The 23946-nt window shown below is 49.4% G+C and overlaps 1 protein-coding gene across 9 annotated transcripts in view; it reads left to right on the forward strand.

Moving 5' to 3' along the window:
• Positions 1-829: 829 nt before the first annotated feature.
• Positions 830-23946, forward strand: part of IRAK2 (interleukin 1 receptor associated kinase 2) — an 82947-nt gene continuing 59830 nt past the window's right edge. For all 9 annotated transcript variants that reach the window (XR_012431470.1, XR_012431471.1, XM_065538981.2 and 6 more), the window contains exons 1-2: positions 830-955; positions 10784-10966. Coding sequence is in view for 7 of the 9 variants with exons in the window: in XM_065538981.2 (XP_065395053.1) it covers positions 862-955; positions 10784-10966 (277 nt within the window). In the remaining 2 variants the exon portion in view is untranslated. The remainder of the gene's footprint in view (positions 956-10783; positions 10967-23946) is intronic.

The raw sequence follows: 23946 nt of genomic DNA on the forward strand, positions 1-23946 counted from the left end.
CTGATTCTCTTTAACCAACGTTTTTGCCTTTTTTTGCAATAGTACTTATTGCCGTTTAAGACACTCTGTAGCTTATTATTTTGTAAGCCTCATGAAAGCAAGGATTTTTGTATGTCTCCCCTCCCCTCCCCTCCCCTTCCCTCCCCTCCCCTCCCCTTCCCTCCCCTCCCCTTCCCTCTCTCCTCTCTCCTCTCTTCGTGAGACGGAGTCTCGCTCTGTCGCCGGGGCTGGAGTGCAGTGGCCGGATCTCAGCTCACTGCAAGTTCCGCCTCGTGGGTTTATGCCATTCTCCTGCCTCAGCCTCCCGAGCAGCTGGGACTACAGGCGCCCGCCACCTCGCCCGGCTAGTTTTTTTTTTTTTTTTTGTATTTTTAGTAGAGACGGGTTTCACCGTGTTAGCCAGGATGGTCTTGATCTCCTGACCTCGTGATCCGCCCGCCTCGGCCTCCCAAAGTGCTGGGATTACAGGCGTGATCCACCGCGCCCGGCTGTAGGCTTTCTTATTCAGGTATCACCAACACCTAGGGCGGTGCCTGGCATACAGTAGGTAATTAATGGAGTATTTGATGAGCGCATGAGACATGGTGTAGTGCCCATGGAAGTGGAGTCAGAAGGCCGCCTGCCGCTGCGGCAGAATTCCCGTGTGGCCTTCTCCCCCGGGGCCTCAGTTTCCCCTCGCAGTTCCGATCCTCTGGCCGGCGCTGGGGTGGAGCCGGCGGGGCCGTCGTGCTGCCCGTGGCCGCTAGGGACGCTGGTGCCCTCCCGTCCCGCCCACTTCCCGGCCGGTCCGCCCCCAGCTAGAGAAGCCCCAGCCCGCGGTGTCCGATCCAGTTGCCCCGCGCCGGAGCCCCGTAGCGCGCCATGGCCTGCTACATCTACCAGCTGCCCTCCTGGGTGCTGGACGACCTGTGCCGCAACATGGACACTCTCAGCGAGTGGGACTGGATGGAGTTCGGTAAGTACGGCCCGGGGAGGGGAGGGGGCCAGAGCGACTGGTGCCCCCAGCGATCCCGCCAGCCGCCAAGCTCCCTCGGGCACCCGGGTTAAGCGGGTCCCGATCAGAGGGCGTGCGAGCTAAGCATCCTGGACTGGGCCCGCCGCGGACCTTGGCCCGTCACCTGAAGGTGCCGCGTGGTCTCTGAGGACGTCTATCGGGAGCTCTGTCGCCGAGCTGGGGCCGCCGCCACTGCGCTCTGAGTCCAGAGAACGGTGGGTGCTGGGGCCCTCCTGTCACCGCTGCTGGCTCCGTGACGGCGCCGGGTGGACATCCAGCCCACAACGGCGTGCGAAATGCGAGCCTCGACCCCGTCCTGCAGACAGCGCGGGCAAGTGCGCGGGGGCTTGGCGACCGAGCTGCAGAGGGTCTCTCAGGGACCACGGTGCTGTCACTCCTTGGGGGTGTGTGTGTGTGTGTGTGTGTGTGTGTGTGTGTGTGTGTTTTGTTTTAGTGTATATTAGAAGGATCTATTACTTAACATATATATATATATATTTCTATATATATATAGAAAGAAACGGAGTTTCGCTGTTGTCGCACAGGCTGGAGTGCAATGGCACGATCTCTGGCTCACTGCATCCTCTGCCTCTCGAGTTCAAGCGATTCTCCTTCCTTAGCCTCCTGAGTAGGTAAAATTACAGGCGCTCGCCACCACCCCAATTAATTTTTTGCATTTTTAGTAGAGACGGGGTTTCACCATGTTGGTCAAGCTGGTCTGGAACTCTTGATCTCAGGTGATCCACCTGCATCTGCCTCCCAAAGTGCTGGGATTACAGACGTGAGCCACTGCGCCCAGCGTATTTATCATATTTGTGATTAAATGCACGTTACCATTGTAGTTTTAAAATCAAATATTTACTTTTAGTATACATTTTTGGATCACAGTATTTATGGCTATAAACCTGTTTTGAGATCAGATGTGTCCTAGTAGGTTCAGTGTGTATAATGTGGCCTAAGCACAGGCACTTACTTTCACTCTATCGCAAGGTGCACAGTTGTCGAAAATTCCGTGGGAAGGCACTCAGACAACCTCCGTATTTTGTATTTGTTGGTGCCTGATGGATGACTGGCGGAGGGCCATGGCCTCTGCTGGGGGTTGCTTGCCTGTTGTCTCTGCTTTCCAAGTGGAGATCTGCATTCCAGACTCTTGCTGTATGACTTTGGGTCCGTTTCTTAACCTCTCTGAGCCTCAGCTTCTGAATCTGTATGTAAACTGGATATGATAATTATAGCTTCTTCATAAAGTTGTGAGGAATGAAAATATTGTATAAGAGCACCAACACCTAAGTGTTAAATATTCTTATAAGTCATAAGTTGTAATCTTTCTTTTTATTTTTTGAGACAGTCTCATTTTGTGGCCCAGGCTGGAATGCAGTGGCGTGATCTCGGCTCACTGCAGCTTCTGCCTCCTGGGTTCAAGTGATTCTCCTGCCTCAGCCTCCCGAGTAGCTGGGATTACAGGCAGCTGCCACCACACCCAGCTAATTTTTATGTTTTTAGTAGAGATGGGGTTTCACCATGTTGGCCAGGCTGGTCTTGAACTCCTGACCTCAGGTGATTCGCCCGCCTTGGCCTCCCAAAGTGCTGGGATTACAGGTGTGAGCCACTGCGCCTGGTCCTGGCTTCATTACTTTGAATATCTCCTGGGCAGTGGACAAACTTTGCATGGGACTCCCTCTCATTTTTTCCACATTGGCCCAGCCCTCAGTTACAAATGTCAGAACAACTTCTGTTTCTAGGAAATTCAATTAGAAGGCACACCTATGAGTTAAAAAAAAAAAAAAAAAAAGGTTTATTGAGATATTCACATACCATACCATACACCTGTTTAAAGAGTACAATTTAGTGGCATTTAGTATATTCCCAGGGCTGTGTATCCATCTTCACAATCAATCTTAGAACATTTTAATCACCCCAAGAAGAAACTGTACCCCTTAACTGCCAATCCCCTCCTTCCATTTTCCCAAGTTTTAGACATTGCCTATTCTGGACATCTCATATAAATGGAACCATAATATATAGTGCTCTGTGACTGACTTGTTTCAGCTAGCATAAGGTTCATCCATGTTGTAGCATGCATCAGTACTTAGTTTCTTCTTATTATAGGATAATGTTCCATGGGATGGATATACTATATTTTATTCATTTATCAGTTGTTGGGCATTGGGTTCCTTTCACTTTTGGGCCATTATGAATAGTGCTGCTGTGAACACTCACGTACAAGGTTTTGTGCAGTGGTGCAAACGTAGCTTACCGCAGCCTCAACCTCCTGGGCTCAAGCGATCCTCCTGTCTCCTGAGTAGCTGGGACTAGAGGTGTGCACCGCCGTGCCCAGCTAACTTTTGTATTTTTTGTAGAGACGGGTTTCACCATGCTACCCAGGCTGATCCTGAACTCTGGAGCTCAAGCCATCTGCCCATCTCAGTTTCTCAAATTGCTGGGATTATAGGTGTGAGCCACCATGCCTGGCTTTATGTTTAACTATTTGAGGAGCTACCAGATGTTTTCTAAAGTGGCTGAACCACCAGTGTATGTGGATGACCATTTCTCCATATCCTTGTCAACATGTGTTATTTTTTTCTTCTTTTCTTTTTCCTTTTTGAGACGGAGTCTCGCTCTGTTGCCCAGGCTGGAGTGCAGTGGCATGATCTTGGCTCACTGCAACCTTAGCCTCCTGGGTTCAAGTGATTCTCGTGCCTCAGCCTCCCAAGCAGCTGGGATTACAGGCGTAAGCCACCATGCCTGACTAATTTTTGTATCTTTAGTAGCGATGGGGTTTCACCATGTTGGCCAGGCCAGTCTTGAACTCCTAACCTCAGGTGATCTTCCCGCCTCGGCCTCCCAAGGTGTTGGGATTACAGGTGTGAACCACTGCACCTGGCTGGTGAAGTGGCATCTTACTGTGGTTTGATTTGCATTTCCCTAATGACTAATGCTGTGGAGCATCTTTTCCTGTGCTTATTGGCCATTTGCACATCTTGTTTGGAGAATACCTCTGCGAGGCTTCCCACTGGGGTGGATATGATCTGAACGCTTCACCAGGCCTGTCTGCTCTGACACATCTGCCCAGTGCTGGCCTCTCTGACCTCCTCATCTTCCACACCCACTGTCACTCCCCTGCTCCAGCCACACTGATCTCCCTGGGCCAGACACAGGGTCTTCACATGTGCTGTTCCCTCCGCCTGGGACATTCTTCCCCCTGTGTTACCTGGGGCTAGATTTCTAGTCTATTAGTTTCCTCTTGCTGCAGTTACAGATTACCACAAAGTTGGTGGCCTATAACACCTCAAGTTTATTATCAGCATTCTGGAGGTCAGAAGTCCTAACTCAGGGCTGCTCTAGGAGTTTCCTTGCCTTGACTGGCTTCCTGAGGCTTGCAGCATCCTGTGGCTTGTGGCCCCTTCCTCCATCGTCAAAGCCACTGGTGTATATCATCACATCTGTCTCTGTGACCTCTGCTTCTACCGTCACCTCTTCTCTGAATCTGACATTCTGGCCTCCCCCTTACAGGGACCCTGGTAATTACCTTGGCCAGACCCAGATAATCCAGGATAATCTCAGCTCAGAATCCTTAATTTAATCAAATCTGCAAAGTCCTTTTTGTCACGTAAGATACCATATTCACAGGTCTCGGGGCTTAGGATGTGGATGCTTTCCAAGGGTATTATTCTGTCTGTCATAGTCCTTCAGGTAAGCTCCCCTGGCACCTTCTTTGAAATCGAGAGGCCTTTCCTGCCCCTGTTCCTCTCTAGCCCATCACCGTGTTTCATTTCCCTCATTCCACTTCATGTTCTTTGATGTCCCCTCGTTCCTTAAGTGTTTCCGCCTGTCTCTTCTTATGGAGTGGAAGCACAGTGTGGGCAGGGGCCTTACCTGTCTAGTTTTTCACTCCTGTATTCCCAGAGCCTGGGCAGTGCCTAGCTAGAGGGCAGGTGCCAGAGTGAATGATGAGCTGCCAGGCCTTGGTGTGGTGAGGATGTGGACTGCCCCCTATTACCCATTGGAGCTGGCCTGGAGCCTTGGGTCAGCCCCCTTCCCACAATGGATCACAGCCAGCCGTGCCCCCAGCCCACTGCTCCTCGCCTAGTACCAGCGCTCTGGTTCCCTCTTCAGCCAAATGAACAAGTGACTGTGATCGTCCCTTCAGTCCTAAAAATTCTTGGCTTCCTGTGGGTCATTTTAGAAAGAAGACAGTCCCTCGGAGCTGATGGTGGCACTGGGAGAGTGTAGTAAGAACACTAAAGTGATTCAGAAGATCCCGCAGCCATAGACAGACACGCTGTTTTGGACCCGACACTTGGCAGATAATCTGGCCACCCCCTGGTTCTTGTCTCTGTGATGGCAGCTGCCTCTGTTGGGCTTTGCCTGACCCTGTGTAAGATGGGTTTCCTACAGCTTCAGCCCCGGGTGTGTGCAGAGGGGCTCGACGCAGGGTCTCTTATGTGACCGCTCCCTGTCTCGTTCACTCATGCGTGTGCCAGCCTTTGTACACAGCCCTGCTTTGCCCCTGCCTGGCTGTGTGACGTCAGGCGGTGACTGTCTCTCTCCGAGCCTTTAGTTTCCTCATCCATGGAGCACCTCACAGAGTTGCTGAGAGGCTGAGGAGACTTAGCTGGTTGTAAAGGGTCAAGTTAGGGCTTTCCTCATCCCCTACCCAGGGAGGGGTGTGGGCATTTGATTCTAAGATGGGTCATTTCAGAAGGCTGTGCCATCCCTGCTCTGGAGGACTTTGAAGACAGGCAAAGTTTTCTACTGCCTCGGTTGAACTCCTGCAGGATTCAGGCACTCAAGAGTGATAGTCCCAGTACTGTTAACCATCAGGGATAAAAACATTTTCAGGCCAGGTGCAATGGCTTACACCTCTAATTTCAACACTTTGGGAGGCCAAGTTGGGAAAATTTCTTGAAGCCAAGAATTTGAGACCAGCCTCGTGATCCGCCCGCCTTGGCCTCCCAAAGTGCTTGGATTACAGGTGTGAGCCACCGTGCCCAGCCTTTTTTTTTTTTTTTTTTTTTTTTTTTGAGACGGAGTCTCGCTCTGTTGCCCAGGCTGGAGTCCAATGACATGATCTCGGCTCATTGCAAACTCCACCTCCTGGGTTCAACTGATTCTCCTGCCTCAGCTTCCAGAATAGCTAGGACTACAGGTGCATATCACCATGCTCTGCTAATTTTTGCATTTTTAGTAGAGATGGGCTGGGCGCGGTGGCTCACGGCTATAATCCCAGCACTTTGGGAGTCCAAGGTGGCCGGATCATGAGGTCAGGAGTTCGAAACCAGCCTGACCAACATGGTGAAACGCTGTCTCTACTAAAAATACAAAAATTGGCCGGGTGCGGTGGCTCACGCCTGTAATCCTAGCACTTTGGGAGGCTGAGGCGGGTGGATCACGAGGTCAGGAGATTGAGACCATCCTGGCTAACATGGTGAAACCCCATCTCTACTAAAAATACAAAAAATTAGCTGGGCGTGGTGGCGGGTGCCTGTAGTTCCAGCTACTTGGGAGGCTGAGGCAAGAGAATGGCGTGAACCCGGGAGGCAGAGCTTGCAGTGAGTGGAGATCACGCCACTGCACTTCAGCCTGGGCGACAGAGCGAGACTCAGTCTCAAAAAAAAAAAAAAAAAAAAAAGAAATTAGTCAGGCAGGATGGTACTCGCCTGTAATCCCAGCTGCTCAGGAGGCTGAGGCAGGAGAATCACTTAAACCTGGGAGGCGGAGGTTGTGGTGAGCCAAGATTGCGCCACTGCACTCCAGCCTGGGCAACAGAGCGAAACTCTGTCTCAAAAAATAAATAAATAAATAAATAAATAAATAAATGTAGAGACGGGGTTTCGTCATGTCGGCCAGGCTAGTCTCAAACTCCTGGCCTCAAGTGATCTGCTTGCTTCAGCCTCCCAAAGTGCTGAGATTACAGGCGTGAGCCACCGCATCTGGCCACAGAACAGGTTTTCATAGAGTGTAGATAGTTTAACACTTACGGCTAATACTTATATCATGTTTATTTTGTGTCAAGCACTGTTCTGAGTGCTTCTGTACATATAACTCTTCTAATCCTTGCAACAGTCTCTGAGGCAGGTGCTGCTGTTATCCTTGTTTGACAGATGGGGAAAGTGAGGCTCAGGGAGAGATGAACACCTTCCCCAAACACACAGCAAGTAAGCAACAGAATGGGTTTGAACCCAGGCCCCGAATCCCAATATCTGGCCTCTGAACCACCACTACTGTCCTGCTGACTTTCACACATGTTTTCATATCTGCAGAAAAAGTCTGGAAGATTAGACACCAAAATACAACTGGTGGTGTCCTTGGAGTCCTCCAAGTGGGATGGTCATGGGGACTTTCATTTTCTTATTTCTCAAATGTTCTACTATGACCAGGTATTACCGGTCCATGTTGAGAAAAAAACTTCGGACTTAGCAGAAGGCCTTGGTAGTGACTCATCCCCCCAAGATCTCTATCATATCCTGACTCTAAAGGGTCTGGTTGAGACTGGATACGGTGGCTCACGCCTGTGATCCCAGCACTTTGGGAGGCTGAGGAGGGCGGATCACTTGAGCTCAGGAGTTTGAGACCAGCCTGGCCAAGATGGTGAAAATACCAAAAAATTAGCCGAGAGTGGTGGCACATGCCCTGTAGCCCCAGCTACTTGGGAGGCTGAGGCAGGAGAATTGCTTGAACCTGGGAGGCATAGGCTGCAGTGAACGGAGATCATGCTACTGCACTCCAGCCTGGGCAACAGAGCAAGAGTCTGTCTGGAAAAAACTAAATAAAATAAATAAAGGGTCTGGTTAAATGCTGATTGGTCAACACCTTAAGATATGGCACTGTCATGTAACAAAAATGTCTAAGCTGGAAGGCACCTTAGAGTTTAATTCCTGTTTCTCTTGTATTACTATCACGAGTAAGGAAAGTTCAGCCCACGGAGAATCAGGCTGTGGCTGAGTTCCTGCTGCCACCACCCACCGGGGTGGCCCTGGGCTTCTGTTTTCTCATTACGTCATGCTGCCTCCCAAGATGGGAGTGTGTGTGGATGCCCAATGCTTCGTGCGGGGAGATGGTCCTTCCTTTTCCATCCGTTCTCTTCTCTGTATTGCTAGAAGCAGCCCCTGACCCAGCTGACATCACTTCCCACTGACTAGGAATCTGGCCTGGGGTTTCCAGTGACTAATATAGCAATTTAGGAACTTTCCATCCTAACGGGGCACTTCTCCTGGAGACTTTCTGTGTGCAGGAGGCTGTCACCAGCCCATTTTGTTCAAAGGGTAGGGGATTGTGCAATCTGATCGCAGCACTCACTGGCTCTGAAATCTTCTATGGTTCCTTGTAACTCTTAGGATCAAGTCCAAACTCCAAAGCTGGGCATTCGCTTGAGGGTCTTTGTTATGTGGTCCTGGGCTTTATCTCTTGCCTTTCCTTCTTCTACTTGGCCCACCTATGTTTATATTTTCTTTTTGTTTGTTTGTTTTGCTTTATTTTTTTGAGATGGAGTCTTGCTCTGTCACCCCGGCTGGAGTGCAGTGGCGCTATCTCAGCTCACTGCAACCTCTGCCTCCCGAGTTCAAGTGATTCTCCTGCCTCAGCCTCCCGAGTAGCTGGGACTACAAGTGGGCACCACCACACTTGGCTAATTTCTGTATGTTTAGTGGAGATGGGAGTTCACCATGTTGGCCAGGCTGGTCTCGAACTCTTGAACTTAGGTGATCCGCCCATCTCAGCCTCCCAAAGTGCTGGGATTACAGGCATGACTCACTGTACCTGGCCAATTATTCCTAGTTTAAAAAAATGCCTTTCTCACTTCAGTAAACTCAGTGGAATACTGGTCATAAAAATCCATTAATGGGCCAGGTGCAGTGGCTCACGCCTGTATCCAAAAAAAAAAAAAAATTAGCCAGGCATGGTAGTGTGTCTGTAGTCCCAGCTGCTGGGGAGGCTGAGGTGGGACAATTGCTTGAGCCTGGGAGGCCAAGGCTGTGGTGGTCCATGTTTGCACCACTGCACTCATGCCACCTGGGCAACAGAGTGATGCCCTGTCTCAAAAAAAAATAATTTTTAATTCTTATTTATTTTTTATATTTTTGAGAAAGAATCTCACTCTGTCACCCAGGCTGGAATGCAGTAGCACGATCTCAGCTCACTGCAACCTCCACCTCCTGGGTTCAAGTGATTCTCCTGCCTCAGTTTCCCAAGTAGCTGGGATTACAGGCGTGTGTCACCAAGGCTGGCTAATTTTTGTATTTTTAGTAGAGACGGGGTTTTATCATGTTGGCCAGGCCGGTATCGAACTCCTGACCTCAGGTGATCCACCCGCCTCGGCCTCCCAAAGTGCTAGGATTACAGGCATGAGCCACTGTGCCTGGTCCCTGTGGTATAATGTTAATAAATAAGACCAGGATGCAGAATCTCAGGCGAGGCGCGGTGGCTCACACCTGCAATCCCAGCACTTTAAGAGGCTGAGGTGGGAAGATTGCTTGAGGTGAGGAGTGCAAGACCAGCCTGGTCAACATAGTGAGACCCCATCTCTTAAGAAAAGATACAAAATTTTACCTGCAGTGTGGCAACAACTACATCCAAAGACACATCTATGTAGAGGGGGTGATTTTTGGAAAGGAGGAGTACCCTAGTGGCCTTCGGAGGGTGGTGAGGTGCTGTGTAACTTCTCCCCCGTATTGTCCATGTTTTTTTTTTTTTTGGTGAACAACCATCAGTTTTATGGTAAAACACCAAAAGAAAGAATACATTATTTTTATTGTTACCAGTGGTAGTTCCCTGCAAGTTTTGTCCCATACTTCAGAATAGGCAAAGTATTTTTGTATCCATGGCTCTCTTGATCCTTATAACAGTCCTCTGAAGACAATGTGGTATGTGTGTGTGTTTTCATTCAATCATTCACTTAGCATATTTTTTTTGTTGTTGTTTTTGGAGACAAGGTCTTCCTCTGTTGACCAGGCTGGAGTGCAGTGACATCATCATGGCTTGCTGCAGCCTCCAACTCCTGGGTTCAAGTGATCCTCCTATCTCAGCCTCCTGAGTAGCTAGGACTACAGATGCATGCCACCATGCCTGGCTACTTTGTTTATTTTTTGTAGAGACAGGTCTTGCTATGTTGCCCAGACTGGTTTTGAACTCCTGAGCTCCAGCAATCCCTCCTTGGCCTCCTAAAGTTTGGAACTGCAGGTGTGAGCTGCTGCACCCAGCCTCATACACTTGTTGAGTTCCCCTGACCAGGACTGGGGCTTAGCTGAGATGAATGAGATGCCCGGGGCAAAATGGAAGGAGGCGCTGACACTCAGGGTCCTATGGTGCCACCTGAAGATGAGCGCCTCCTGCATTTTCCTTCCCTAGGTGCCTCACCTGACTCACCCTCATCCTGGGCCCCCCTCCTCTCTGAGCCAGGCACTATTCTTAGTTCTGGGGAAGTAACCATGAACCAAACAGGTAGAGCTCCCTGCCTACATGGACCTTCTATTATAGAAGGGGAGGCAGGTAGAGCTGGTACCCACTGAGGCTCCCACGGGCGCAGTGACTGCCCCAGGCATAGCAGCAGCTTCGACCCTCCTGTCCCGTGCTCTTTCTCTTAAGTCTTGTGTACTCGACCCCATGGGTGTCCAGCAGAGTCAGCGTTGTAACTTGGGCCGCCTGTGGACCTCAGCTAATGGTGATGTTTCCAGTGTGGAGGGGTGGTTGGGGAGGAGGTCCTGGAAAAGCCCAGCTAGTGGCTAGCGTGGGGACCTCTCCTGGAGGGACTGCCTCTCTGACTCTAAGCAGAGTCCTCTCCCTCCCTTCCAGCCTCCTACGTGATCACAGACCTGACCCAGCTGCGGAAGATCAAGTCCATGGAGCGGGTGCAGGGCGTGAGCATCACGCGGGAGCTGCTGTGGTGGTGGGGCATGCGGCAGGCCACCGTCCAGCAACTTGTGGACCTCCTGTGCCACCTGGAGCTCTACCGGGCTGCCCAGATCATCCTGAACTGTGAGTAACTCAGGGCCTTTCTTGGGTGGGGCCCATCATGCCCCTGAGCAGTTTCCGTCCGTGTGAGTTGCACTCTCTGGCCTTAATACTTGTTTCCTCTTTTAATTAAAAAACTAATTTAATGAGTGAGTTTATCATGCACATAAGAAACTGGTAACAGGCCAGTCCTGGTGGCACACGCCTGTAATCCCAGCACTTCGGGAGGCCGAGGCGGGTGGATCACCTGAGGTCAGGATTCGAGACTGGCCTGGCTAACATGGTGAAAACCTGTCTCTACTAAAAATACAAAATTAGCTGGGCTTGCTGGCCTGCGCCTGTAATCCCAGCTACTCTGGAGGCTGAGGCAGGAGAATCGCTTGAACCTGGGAGGTGGAGGTTGCAGTGAGCCAGGATTGCACCACTGCACTCCAGCCTGGGTGACAGAGTGAGACTCTGTCTTCAAAAGAAAAAAAAAGAAACTGGTAACAGTGGTTACCTGTGGAGAGAGGAACTGGGCAGCCAGAGAACACAGTGTTGGAGGGAGACTTTACTGTAAATTCTTTCTTTTTTTTTTTTTTTTTGAGACGGAGTCTGGCTCTGTCGCCCAGGCTGGAGTACAGTGGCCGGATCTCAGCTCACTGCAAGCTCCGCCTCCCGGGTTCACGCCATTCTCCTGCCTCAGCCTCCCGCGTAGCTGGGACTACAGGCGCCCGCCACCTCGCCCGGCTAATTTTTTTTTGTATTTTTTAGTAGAGACGGGGTTTCACTGGATTATCCAGGATGGTCTCGATCTCCTGACCTCATGATCCGCCCGTCTCGGCGTCCCAAAGTGCTGGGATTACAGGCTTGAGCCACTGCGCCCAGCCACTGTAAATTCTTTCGTACCTTTTAAATTTGGGCTATCTGTTCCAAAAATAAGTACATTAATTAATTTTGAAAACTCCAATAGCTATAACAAAAATTCAAAAAAGCATTCAGTAAAAATGATTCATATTGTCATCCTTTCCCCACTTTACATCCCAAGAAGTAATGACTTTGGTAAAAATTTCTGGCTTTTCTTACTAGAAATTTTCTCTGCATGGCAAGGGTATTATGCATCTGCAATCCCTTTCTAAAAAGCTTTTTTTTTTTTGAGACAGGGTCTTGCTCTGTTGCCCAGGCTGGAGAGCAGTAGTGTGATCAAAGCTCACTGCAGCCTTGATGTCCTGGGCTCAAGTGATCCTCCTGACTCAACTTCCTGAGTACTTCGGACTATAGGCACATGCCACCATGTCTGACTAATTTTTCATTTTTTTGTAGAGATCGAGGCTGGTCTTGAACTCCTGGTCTCAAGTGATCCTCCTGCCTTGGCCTCCCAACGTGCTGGGATTGTAGGCACGAGCCACATTACCTTGCCTGCAACCCCCTTTTGATACAGATAGTAGCACATCATGTACTGGTGTGAATTTTTTTTTCACCTAGCAATAGACCTTGGGGACTGTTTCATATTGACACATTCTTTCTTTTTCTTTTTTTTTTTTTTTTTTTGAGACGGAGTCTCGCTCTGTCACCCAGGCTGGAGTGTGGTGGTGCAATCTTGGCTCATTGCAAACTCCTCCTCCCGGGTTCACGTCATAATTGCTACATTGTATTCTTTTGACAGATGTTCTGTGATTTGTTTAGCTTGCCCCTATTGAGATATGTTTATGTTCCTTCTAGCATTTTTTGGTTCTTTTTTTTTTTTTTTTTGAGATGAAGTTTCGCTCTGTCACCCAGGCTGGAGAGCAGTGGCACAATCTCAGCTCACCACATAACCTCCACCTCCTATGTTCAAGAAATTCTCCTGCCTCAGCCTCCCAAGTAGCTGGGATTACAGGTGCCCACTACCACACCCAGCTAATTTTCTTTTTTTTTTGTTTTTTTTGATATGGAGTCTTGCTCTGTTGCCCAGGCTGGAGTGCAGTGATGAGATCTTGACTCACTGCAGCCTCTGCCTCCCAGGTTCAAGTGAGTCTCCTGCCTCAGCTTCCCAAGTAGCTGGGACCACAGGCACCCACTACCATGCCTGGCTAATTTTTGTATTTTTAGTAGAAACAAGGTTTCACTATGTTGGCCAAGCTGGTCTCAAACTCCTGACCTCAAAGGGTCCACCTGCCTTGGCCTCCCAAAGTGCTGGGGTTATAGGTGTGAGCCACCGCGCCCAGTCAACTTTTTGTATTTTTAGTAGAGACGGGGTTTCATTATGTTGGCCAGGCTTGTCTTGAACTCCCAACCTCAGGTGATCTGCCCACCTTGGCCTCCCAAAGTGCTGGGATTACAGGTGTGAGCCACCATGTCTGGCCATTTTTCTGTTCTGTATAGTGTCATGATATACTGTCCTAGACGTATAGAGCCTGTTTTGCACACATGTAAGTGTAGCCATGGGATGGCTTTCTGTTATAGTATTGGAATGTCTGGGTTGAAGATTTTTGCATTCTAAGTGTTGATTGATATTTAGTATTAACAAATTACCTTCCTCAGAAAACAGGATCATGTGTGGTGGGGACATATTTAGCTGGTAATACCTCCCTACCCTGAAGGGTGGCTGTGAAGTTGAAGAGCAGGTCAAGTGCCTGATGTTCAGCTGGTACTCAGCAGAAGGCAGTGGGAATGGGGGTTGTGGTTACCCCCACACCTCCTCACATCCCCAAAGAGACCCCCTCAGTGTAGGGCTGGGAGCCACTCTTCTGCAGGTACTTAACTGAGCACCTGCCTGGTGCTGTCCTAGGTTCTAGAATACAGCACAGGCAAAGCGACAGGTCCTCTGCCCTCACGAGGGCACAGTCTTGTGAGGAGACAGTTAATGCACAGGAAAACAAGTAAAGAAATGGGCAGGCAGGATACAGTGACCAGATAGGGGAGCATCCTAGGACAAGGGGTGAAGGAAGGCCAGTGCGAGGATGTGAACCTGGAGGAATAGGAAGAAGACAGCCATGTGACGCATTGGTAAGAGCCCAGGAGAGAGGGGCCAGCGTGTGCGAGGGCCCTGAGGAGCCAGTGGTGGGAGCCCTAGACACCCGGGGAGGAGCTGTCCTGTCAGGGTTCCTGAGCTGGGAACCACCTGGCTGGACCAGCAGACCAGATTCAGCACCTGCCTGTCCCTCAGGTCTTCTGGAATCACTGAGGGCTTCCAGGAAGAGGGACTGGGAGCAAGGGCCTGAGGGTGGGGGCCTAGAGAGCACCACCCTCTGAGGTAAACCAGGAGAGCAGAGGATGGTGTGGTGGACCTGCAGGTGGAGAGATCTAGAACTACAGCCCAGGCTGGGCTTTTGGGGGCATCATGGAGCAGACCACACCAGGCACAGGGAGGCCAGTGGGGCAGCGAGAGCATCTCCTCCCTTCAGCTGCCAAGCGACTTTCCAGGCCTTCCTGTCTGGGGTAGGGAATGGGGTGATCTGGCTCCCAATGGGAGTGATGTTCCGGCACAGGACCGTGGCTGGGCCTGCTTCTGCACAGGCCGGACCCTGACTCCACTGTGTGCCCCAGCAGCATAGTGGTGGCTCCTCTTGAGTCACGGTCCTCCCCATCCCCTGAACTTCTGTCTCCACCCCTGCTGGCCACCTCCCTAAACCCACCTTCCTCCTCAGAGTGGAGAGGGTCGGCTGCCCAGGCCACAGCCTCCCCACTCCTGGAACCCACCTGCAACCCCTCCTGCCCGGTGCTCCTGAGCCGCTGCCGTTCCTTACGTTCCCCCTGCGAAAGTTGTCAGAATCGACATGGAGTGATTTTGTATTAAAAAATAATAATAATAATAAAATAACCCTTGGCTGCACGTGGTGGCTCACACCTATAATCCCAACACTTTGGGAGGCCGAGATGGGTGGATCACCTGAGGTCAGGAGTTTGAAACCAGCCAGACCAACATGGTGAAACCCTGTTTCTACTAAAAATACAAAAAAATTAGCTGGGTGCCTGTAATCCCAGCTACTCAAGAGGCTGAGGCAGGAGAATTGCTTGAACCTGGGAGGCAGAGGTTGCAGTGAGCGGAGATTGCACCACTGCACTCCAGCCTGGGTGACAGAGCGAGACTCCATTTCAAAAATAAATAACCCTGACAAATAGAACTAGGGAAGGCCATGAAGGGAGAACTGTCATGCATAAAGGCCCGACAACACTAACTGTCATGGAGGACTCTACAAAAACCACAACCTTGCATAAATACCATCGTAACCACACACAAAAAATACCCCTGCGAGGACATCTGCCCAGCAAATGCCTGTCCGACCCTAGAGACTGTAATCACTCTTGCTATTCAAGGATAGTTATCTCAAAACAGTTACGTAATCCTCTTCACTTTTCCTTTGAAAAACCTCCCTGGATACGCCCTTAGTTTACTATAGCATATGTACTCTCATTCCGATGCCCTATTCCTGAGTAAGTATCATTTTCTTTTTTTTCTTTTCTTTTTTTTTTTGAGATGGAGTCTGGCTCTGTCACCCAGGCTGGAGGGCAGTGGCGCAATCTTGGCTCGCTGCAACCTCTGCCTCCTGAGTTCAAGCGATTCTCGTCCCTCAGCCTCCCGAGTAGCTGGGACTACTGGCGCTTGCCACCACACCTGGCTTATTTTTGTATTTTTAGTAGAGACGAGGTTTCACCATATTGGCCAGGCTGGAATCGAACTCCTGACCTGAGGTGATCCACTGGCCTCGGCCTCCCAAAGTGCTGGGATTACAGGCGTGAGCCACCGTGCCCAGCTGCATCATTTTCTTGTAGAGAGCCTCTCCTTGTTTGTTATTTAGGTTGACACCCCGAAGGCCAGATCCTCATTCTGGCCCACCAGAGAGGCCAGGTGGTTTCACAGTGCAGTGGTGGGCGGCAGGCCTGAGTTTCAGTTCAGGCTCAGCCTTGATTGTGTGGTTCTGGACAAGTCCCTTCCTTTCCCTGGGCCCCAGACCTCTTGACCCCCTTGTCATCCAGCTCAAGTGCAGTCAGGAGCAGGGGCGGGAGTTCCAGCTAAGTCTACATTGGAGAGGGGGATGATGGGGTGGGGCTGGCACCAGACCCCGATATTGCTCCCGCAGCTCAGGCTGAGAGGTTGCAGGGGAGTCCCGATGCCTGAAAGCAGAGAAGCACCAGGGCTTTGAGACACAGCCTCTTGTTGGACACTCACCATTGATGTCAAAACCTGTTGACTAATCTCACACAGATTCTTAGCAATGTGACGCCAAAAAACAATAGAGTGTGAAATTTCCAGAGATACTCTCATCTGAGTGTGATGCCTTTTTAGGGGAACACTGAGCACTTTTGAGGTGCTGGCAGCCCCTGAGGGTCTGCTCAAAGGAGCCCCTTCTCCACCCAAGGAACCTGGCCAAGAATGGCCAAGGGGTGAAGGTCACACCCGGGCAGCCTGGATCCAGAGCCATCCTGCTTAGCTTCTTTTTTCTGAGATGGAGTCCCGCTCTGTTGCCCAGGTTGGAGTGTAGTGGTGTGATCTCAGCTCACTGCAACCTCTGCCTCCCGGGTTCAAGCGATTCTCTTGCTTCAGCCTCCTGAGTGGCTGAGATTACAGGCGCCTGCCACCATGCTCAGCTAATTTTTGTATTTTTAGTAGAGATGGGGTTTCACCATGTTGGCCAGGCTGGTCTTGAACTCCTGACCTCAGGTGATCTGCCTGCTTTGGCCTCCCAAAGTGCTAGGATTACAGGTGTGCGCTACTGCACCCGGCCGCCCTGCTTAGCTTCCACAGGGGACTTCAGCTGCATCAGTTGCCTCTGAGCGCAGTGCTTGGGCGTCCAGGAAACACTAGTGATGCTCTTGCCCGTTGACCTCTGTTCTGCTTAAAACTTTACTAAAGATCTGTGCTCTCCTGTTCTCACCGCCTCTACCCTCCTTTCTTATTCCCCAGACCTCATCTTCCTTCTAGCCCTGCTGATCAAAATTGCCTGAGGAAGAGAGATTAAGGCTGGTTTCCACATCCACAAAACCCCTGCTGTTCTTCTGTTATGGGTGTCTGGTCATGTTTTACTATTGGTTTGAATTCTCAGGCAAGGCACTTCCCCTTTCTGTATCTTTTTTTTTTTTTTTTTTCAATTAGGAAAAAAAGTGCTGTAAATCCTTGTCACTTTTTGGAGGTGAATATAGAGAAGCATTTTAAATTTCTTATTCTACCTGGTCAGAGTCTCTTCCCTTCCCTAATTGTTTAATGTTTAACATCAGTTAAACGTGCTTTTGCACTCACTTGCTTAGGATTGGTTATGAACTTGCTCACTGTCGCTGGCAGTTTGAGAACCTGACCTCTGCCGACCACTTTATTTTATTTATTTATTTATTTATTTATTTATTTATTTATTTATTTCAGACGGAGTCTTTCTCTGTCGCCCAGGCTGGAGTGCAATGGTACGATCTCAGCTCACTGCAACCTCCACCTCCCAGGTTCAAGAGATTCTCTCGCCTCAGCCTCCCAAGTAGCTGGGGTTACAAGCAAGCTCCACCATGCCTGGCCTAATTTTTTTTTTTTTTTGAGATGGAATTGCACTCTTATTACCCAGGCTGGAGTGCAGTGGCACGATCTCGGCTAAGTGCAACCCCTGTCTCCTGGATTCAGGTGATTTTCCTGCCTCAGCCTCCCGAGTAGCTGGGATTACAGGCATGTGCCATCATGCCCAGCTAGTTTTGTATTTTTAGTAGAGACGGGGTTTCTCCATGTTGGGCAGGCTGGTCTCGAATTCCTGACCTCAGGTGATTTGCCCACCTCGACCTCCCAAAGTGCTGGGATTACAGCCGTGAGCCACCACGCCTGGCTGGATGCCCACCACCTCTTAAAGGGTGTTAACAATAAATTTGAAGAAAACAGTACTTGAAAACCCCACATACCAAAAGTCCTGGACATGAAGTGGCTTCCTGAGGGACTTACCTCTCCAGGGGATGTGCCTGGATGTGACTGTAGCCTTTTGAAGGCCCTGCTTGAACTCAGTGGTACGATTGGGGCCCACTGGGGGCCATATCCATGCACAGTCTCTTGAAATTGTGAACTGCGGAGGCTGCCTGGTCTGAATGGGTAGAGGGCTGGCTCCGTGGGTCTCTGTTCCTTGATTTTCCTCAGACTTAGTTGCCAAGGCCATAGTTATTTAATTTGTCAAACACTGAATATTCTCAGATGTAGAATGGGCCAGGCACAGTGGCTCACACCTGTAATCCCAGCACTTTGGGAGGCTGAGGCGGGCGGATCACAAGGTCAGGAGATTGAGACCATCCTGGCTAACACAGTGAAACCCTGCCTCTACTAAAACAAACAAACAAACAAAGAATTAGCCAGGCGTGGTGGCGGGCGCCTGTAGTCCCAGCTACTCGGAGGCTGAGGCAGGAGAATGGTGTGAACCTGGGAGGCGGAGCTCACAGTGAGCTGAGATCACACCACTGCACTCCAGCCTGGGCGACAGAGCGAGACTCCATCTCAAAAAAAAAAAAAAAAAAAAAAAAAGAAGAAATAGAATGGATCAGTACAGAAGGCTTAGAACAGAAAGCAGCTACCCATTCCTTGCCCTAGCAAATCTGCTGGCCAGAGTCAGCCCCTTTTTCCTCTTTTAGCCATCCATGTCTTGGTCTCCTCCATTAGCCTTCCAGGTTCACTACTTATCGGGGGAAATCCCCACCCCCAATATTCAACGTGAGTTCTTTTCTATTTCCCTAAGCATCGGCTGGTCTGAGAAATAAAGGGAAAGAGTACAAAAGAGAGAAATTTTAAAGCTGGGTGTCTGGGGGAGACATCACATGTTGGCAGGTTCCGCGATGCTCCCTGAGCCGTAAAACCAGCAAGTTTTTATTAGCGATTTTCAAAAGGGGAGGGAGTGCACGAATAGGGTGTGGGTCACAGAGATCACATGCTCCACAAGGTAATAAAATATCACAAAGCAAATGGAGGCAGGGCGAGATCACAGGACCACAGGATGGGGTGAAATTAAAATTGCTAATGAAGTTTCGGGCATGCACTGTCATTGATAACATCTTATCAGGAGACAGGGTCTGACAGCAGACAACCTGTCTGACCAAAATTTATTAGGTGGGAATTTCCTCGTCCTAATAAGTGTGGGAGCACTACAGGAGACCAGGACTTATTTTATCCCTTCGGCTTTGACTGTAAAAGACGCCGCCCCCAAAGGGGCCATTTCAGAGGCCTACCCTCAGAGGCCATTCTCCTTCTCGGGGATGTTCCTTGCTGAGAAAAAGAATTCAGCGATATTTCTCCTATTTGCTTTTGAAAGAAGAGAAATGTGGCTCTGTTCCACCCAGCTCACTGGCTGTCAGAGTTTAAGGTTATCTCCCTTGTTCCCTGAAGACTGCTATTATCCTGTTCTTTTTTCAAGGTGCCCAGATTTCATATTGTTCAAGCACACATGCTCTACAAACAATTTGTGCAGTTAACACAATCATCACAGGGTCCTGAGGTGACATATATCCTCCTCAGCTTATGAAGATGACGGGATTAAACAGATTAAAGACAGGCATAGGAAATCACAAGTATTGATTGGGGAAGTGATAAGTGTCCATGAAATCTTCACAATTTATGTTCAGAGATTGCAGTAAAGACAGGCATAAGAAATTATAAAAGTATTAATTTGGGAAACTAATAAATGTCCATGAAATATTCACAATTTATGTTCTTCTGCCGAGGCTTCAGCCGGTCCCTCCATTCGGGGTCCCTGACTTCCCGCAACAACTACTGTTAAACAAGTGCAGACAACAGTGGCTGAAAGACAGGCGTTCATTTCCCTTTCCTGTGACTGCCAGGCTGCCCCAGGCTCATGTGGCAGCTCCGTGGTGTTGTGGCCCGGGCTCTTTCTTCTTTATTGTTCTGCTAACGTGGACACAAGGCTTCTTACATGTGAGATGGCCCCTCTGTGCCCCCATATGCACATGGCAGCCAGCAAGAAGAGAAAAAGAGGAAAAGGGTGGGCACACTCCACTTCTTTTAAGGACATGACCAGGGAAGTTGCTCACCTACTTTCTCTCATAAGCTGTTGGCCAGAACTTGGTCACAGAACCACACCTGCTTGCAAGGGAGGCTGGGAAATGTAATCTTTAGTTGGAAGGTTATATGTGCAACTAAAGCTTCTAGTACTCTAGAAGAGGAGGAAATCAGTATTGGAGGGACAATTATCAGTTTCTGCCACAGTCCATTTTGACCACCCACATATCCATATACACCTGTCTTGACATGCATGAAACATCTGCTTTCCACAAGGGAGACAGGCCTGGGAGCCTAATCAGTCATTTCCTTTAGGGCAAGTCTGGTATGTGTGGGTGATATGTAGCCTTCTCTAATGGCCCAGTGACCCAGGGCCTCTCAACCAAAGAGAAGCTGTCTACATCCCCTTCCCCCAGCACACCCAAATTCAGTGGTGGAATTTGAACAGGAAGCCACAATAAAAACTACCACTTGAGATGAGAAACAAGAGGTAGTTACTTGTCTATAGCAGTCAACAAATCTGGCAGAGGAGCAATTGTAAAACTCCATTCCCTGTTTTTTTTTTTTTTTTTTGAGACAGAGTCTCGCTCTGTCACCCAGGCCAGAGTACAGTGGCGTAATCTCGGCTTACTGCAAGCTCTGCCTCCTGGGTTCACGCCATTCTCCTGCCTCAGCCTCCTGAGTAGCTGGGACGACAGGCGCCCGCAACCATGCCTGGATAATTTTTTTTTTGTATCTTCAGTAGAGACGGGGTTTCACCATGTTAGCCAGGATGGTCTTGATCTCCTGACCTCGTGATCCGCCCACCTCGGCTGCCAAAGTGCTGGGATTACAGGCGTGAGTCACTGTGCCTGGCCAAAACTCCATTCCCTGTTAAAGGAGTAAGTTCTTTGCTTGGCCTATTTGGCAGCCCTTGGTTCTCAGTGATCTCTGATTCTCAAAGCATCGTAAGCATCAGTATCACCTGGGAACTTGTTAGAAGTGCAAATTATTGGGCCCCACCTCATCTGCTGATTTGGAAACTCTAGGGGTGAGGCCCAGCAGTCTGGCCTAAGTTCCCCAGGTGATTCTGATGCACCTTGAGGTTTAAGAACCAATGCTCTGGCCAGGCATGGTGGTTCACACCTGTAATTCCAGCACTTTGGGAGGCCGAGGTGGGTGGATCACTTGAGGTCAGGAGTTCAAGACCAGCCTGACCAACATGGTGAAACATCGTCTCTACTAAAAATACAAAAATTAGGCCAGGCGTGGTGGCTCACGCCTGTAATCTCAACTACTTGGGAGGCTGACGCAGGAGAATTGCTTGAACCTGGGAGGCAGAGGTTGCAGTGAGCTGAGATTGTGTCACTGTACTCCAACCTGGGCGACAGAGTGACACTCAAAAATAAATAAAAATGGAAATACAAAAATTAGCCAGGCGTGGTGGTGCGTGCCTATAATCCCAGCTACTCGGGAGGCTGAGGCAAGAGAATCTCTTGAACCAGGAGGCAGAGGTTGCTGGGAGGCAGAGATTGCAATGAGCCGAGATTGCGCCACTGCACTTCAGCCTGGGTGACAGAGCAAGACTCAGTCTCAACAACAAAAAAAAGAACCACTGCTCTGATAGCTGGTCCTCCGTGATTTCTGGCTATGTTTGGAGGCAGGGGAAGTGGAGCTTCCATGTTCATTATTCTCTGTGGCCTTATGTGAAATGGAACTGGAAAGAATGTGCTTTTATTTAGGGCTCTTTGGCTTTCACAAACCACCTCCTGCTGGTGTGGGTCTGGGACTTGAGTGGAGCTGTAGGAATCAAATAATCTCCAGCTTTTATCAGATTCAGCTGTGGTTTCTTTGGCACCACAGTTCTGTCAAAAACCAAGAAGCTTCTGCTCTCATGGCAGAAGAAAATCAGTTCTGCTGTGGTAATCACAGCCAAAGATCCAGCCTAGACACATCTTAATTCTTAGCCCTGAAGTGTTTGGTCTGTTACTTCTTGGCTTCTGTGCTTAGCCTCCCCACCTCACCCCCCAGTGTAATGTGCTTACGTGGAGCTTCCCTTGAAGCCACCTGAAACAGTAAGTTGGATGGGAAGGCAGGACTCTTAATTTGACTTTTGCCTTTGAGCTCTCTGTATTTGGCAGAAAACCTCTTCTGAGGTCAATAGTAGAACTGAGAAAGGTGGAGCAGAGATCAGATGATTAGAAGCTTAGTACCATGGTCTTCCCTGCTGCTGAGGCAGGGGGATCTTGAGATCCCCCAAAATGGGGATTCTTGTTGACTTGGATTGTTAGCTACAGGCTGGGTCTTTGTTTTCGTTCTTTCTTTCTTTCTTTCTTTCTTTCTTTCTTTCTTTCTTTCTTTCTTTCTTTCTTTTTTTTTTTTTTTAATAGAGACAGAGTCTTGCTTTGTTGCCCAGGCTGGAATGCAGTGGTGCAATCATATCTCACTGCTGTCTTGAACTCCTGGGCTCAACCAGTCCTCTTGCTTCAGCCTCCCAGGTAGTTAGGACTATAGGTGCAAATCACCATGCCCAGCTAATTTTTTTTTTTTTTTTCAGATTTTGGAATTATTGCATTATCTCCTTAGTGGCTGAGCATCCCTAATCGAAAATCCAATATCTGAAGTGCTCCAATGAGCATTTCTTTTGAGTGTCATGTTGTTGCTCAAAAAGTTTTGGATGTTGGAGCATTTTGGATTTCAGGTTTTCAGATTAGGGCAACTCCACCTGTTACCACTATTTTCAGTCCCTCTATAGGTTGGCTTTGCAGTGTTAACAAATATACTTACATTTCTTCCATAAGCTATAGGCAGTGTCTCCTGATGCCCCATTTTGTAAGATGAAGCCCTTTCTTGTCCTCTCCTCTCCATTTCATCTCCCATCTTCTGGCAAAGACTAGTTGAAAAATAGTCCTCTGTGAATTTTGGGACCTCTGAGCCTCCAGGGAAGAACTGGGTCTTGGATGAAGATTCACTCTCTGGGTCAGACAGGAAGGGGGAATACTGCCTTTGTGTCCTAGTTGAAAGCTTCCTCATTGTGGTGGGGAGGGTACTACATGCATAGGGCATCTGCAGTGGCAGGTGGTGGTCTAGGGTAGCATTTCCCACACCATGTGCCTCAGAAGACTGGTCCAGCAAGATACCCTGCTGCAAACAAAAGGGTTCATGAATAACTAAACTTGGGAAACCCCGCATACTTTATCACTGCCTCCACCTTTGGAGATTTACAATGCACACCAACTGTGAAGGCTCTGATAAGTCCTGCAGCAAAGAAACTTATTTAGGCTATTGTTTCCCATTCATATTTGACCACAGTATTCCTTTTCATTTGATACTTACTAATATGCCCATGAGATCAATATACTTTGTGAGTCACTGCTCTGGGGAAATGGTGACCATGGTGAGGGTGCTGGGCATCTCAGGGAAGCCCCATGATGGAGAACCTAGGGGGCAGGGGCAGTACTTGTATGTTCAGACCAGCTTCCAGCACGAAAAGAGTCTGTTTCTGGGGCTAGGGTCCACCATCACCCTAGGGCTTAACGACGAGAGTCCTACTCCAGAGAGGGATTTTTCCAGATGACCAGGCTTAGGAGGGGACCATGGGCTGGGCTCCAGGCCTTATATGCTGGCATCTTAGGGCCTTAAGAGCAGGAATTGAGGCAGAGGTGAGTATCCCAGCTATGGCTCCCAGAGAGAGGAGAATCCACTATAATCAATGCTGAGCTCTAGAGCTGATTAAGTGTCTCCAAAGGCTGGGTTAGGGGGCTGAGCCTGTAGATGGTAGGGAGCAGATGGCTCTGGCTCTGAGGGTGGAGGCTGGAAACCGGGTGCACTTGGCCCTGCCACAGGGATTTAGATATGCAGGAGCTGGACAAGAGAGTTAATAAGGAGCTAAAAATACATTTTTTGGCTTTTTTTGAGATGGAGTCTTACTCTGTTACCCAGGCTGGAGTGCAGTGACTCAATCTTGGCTTACTGCAACCTCTGCCTCCCAAGTTCAAGTGATCCTTGTGCTTCAGCCTCTGAGTAGCTGGGATTACAGGCATGCACCACCACGCCTGGCTAATTTTTGTATTCTTATTTATTTATTTATTTATTTTTG

The sequence above is a fragment of the Macaca fascicularis genome, chromosome 2 (assembly GCF_037993035.2).
Source record: "Macaca fascicularis isolate 582-1 chromosome 2, T2T-MFA8v1.1".
In the NCBI taxonomy this organism is placed as follows: Eukaryota; Metazoa; Chordata; class Mammalia; order Primates; family Cercopithecidae; genus Macaca; species Macaca fascicularis.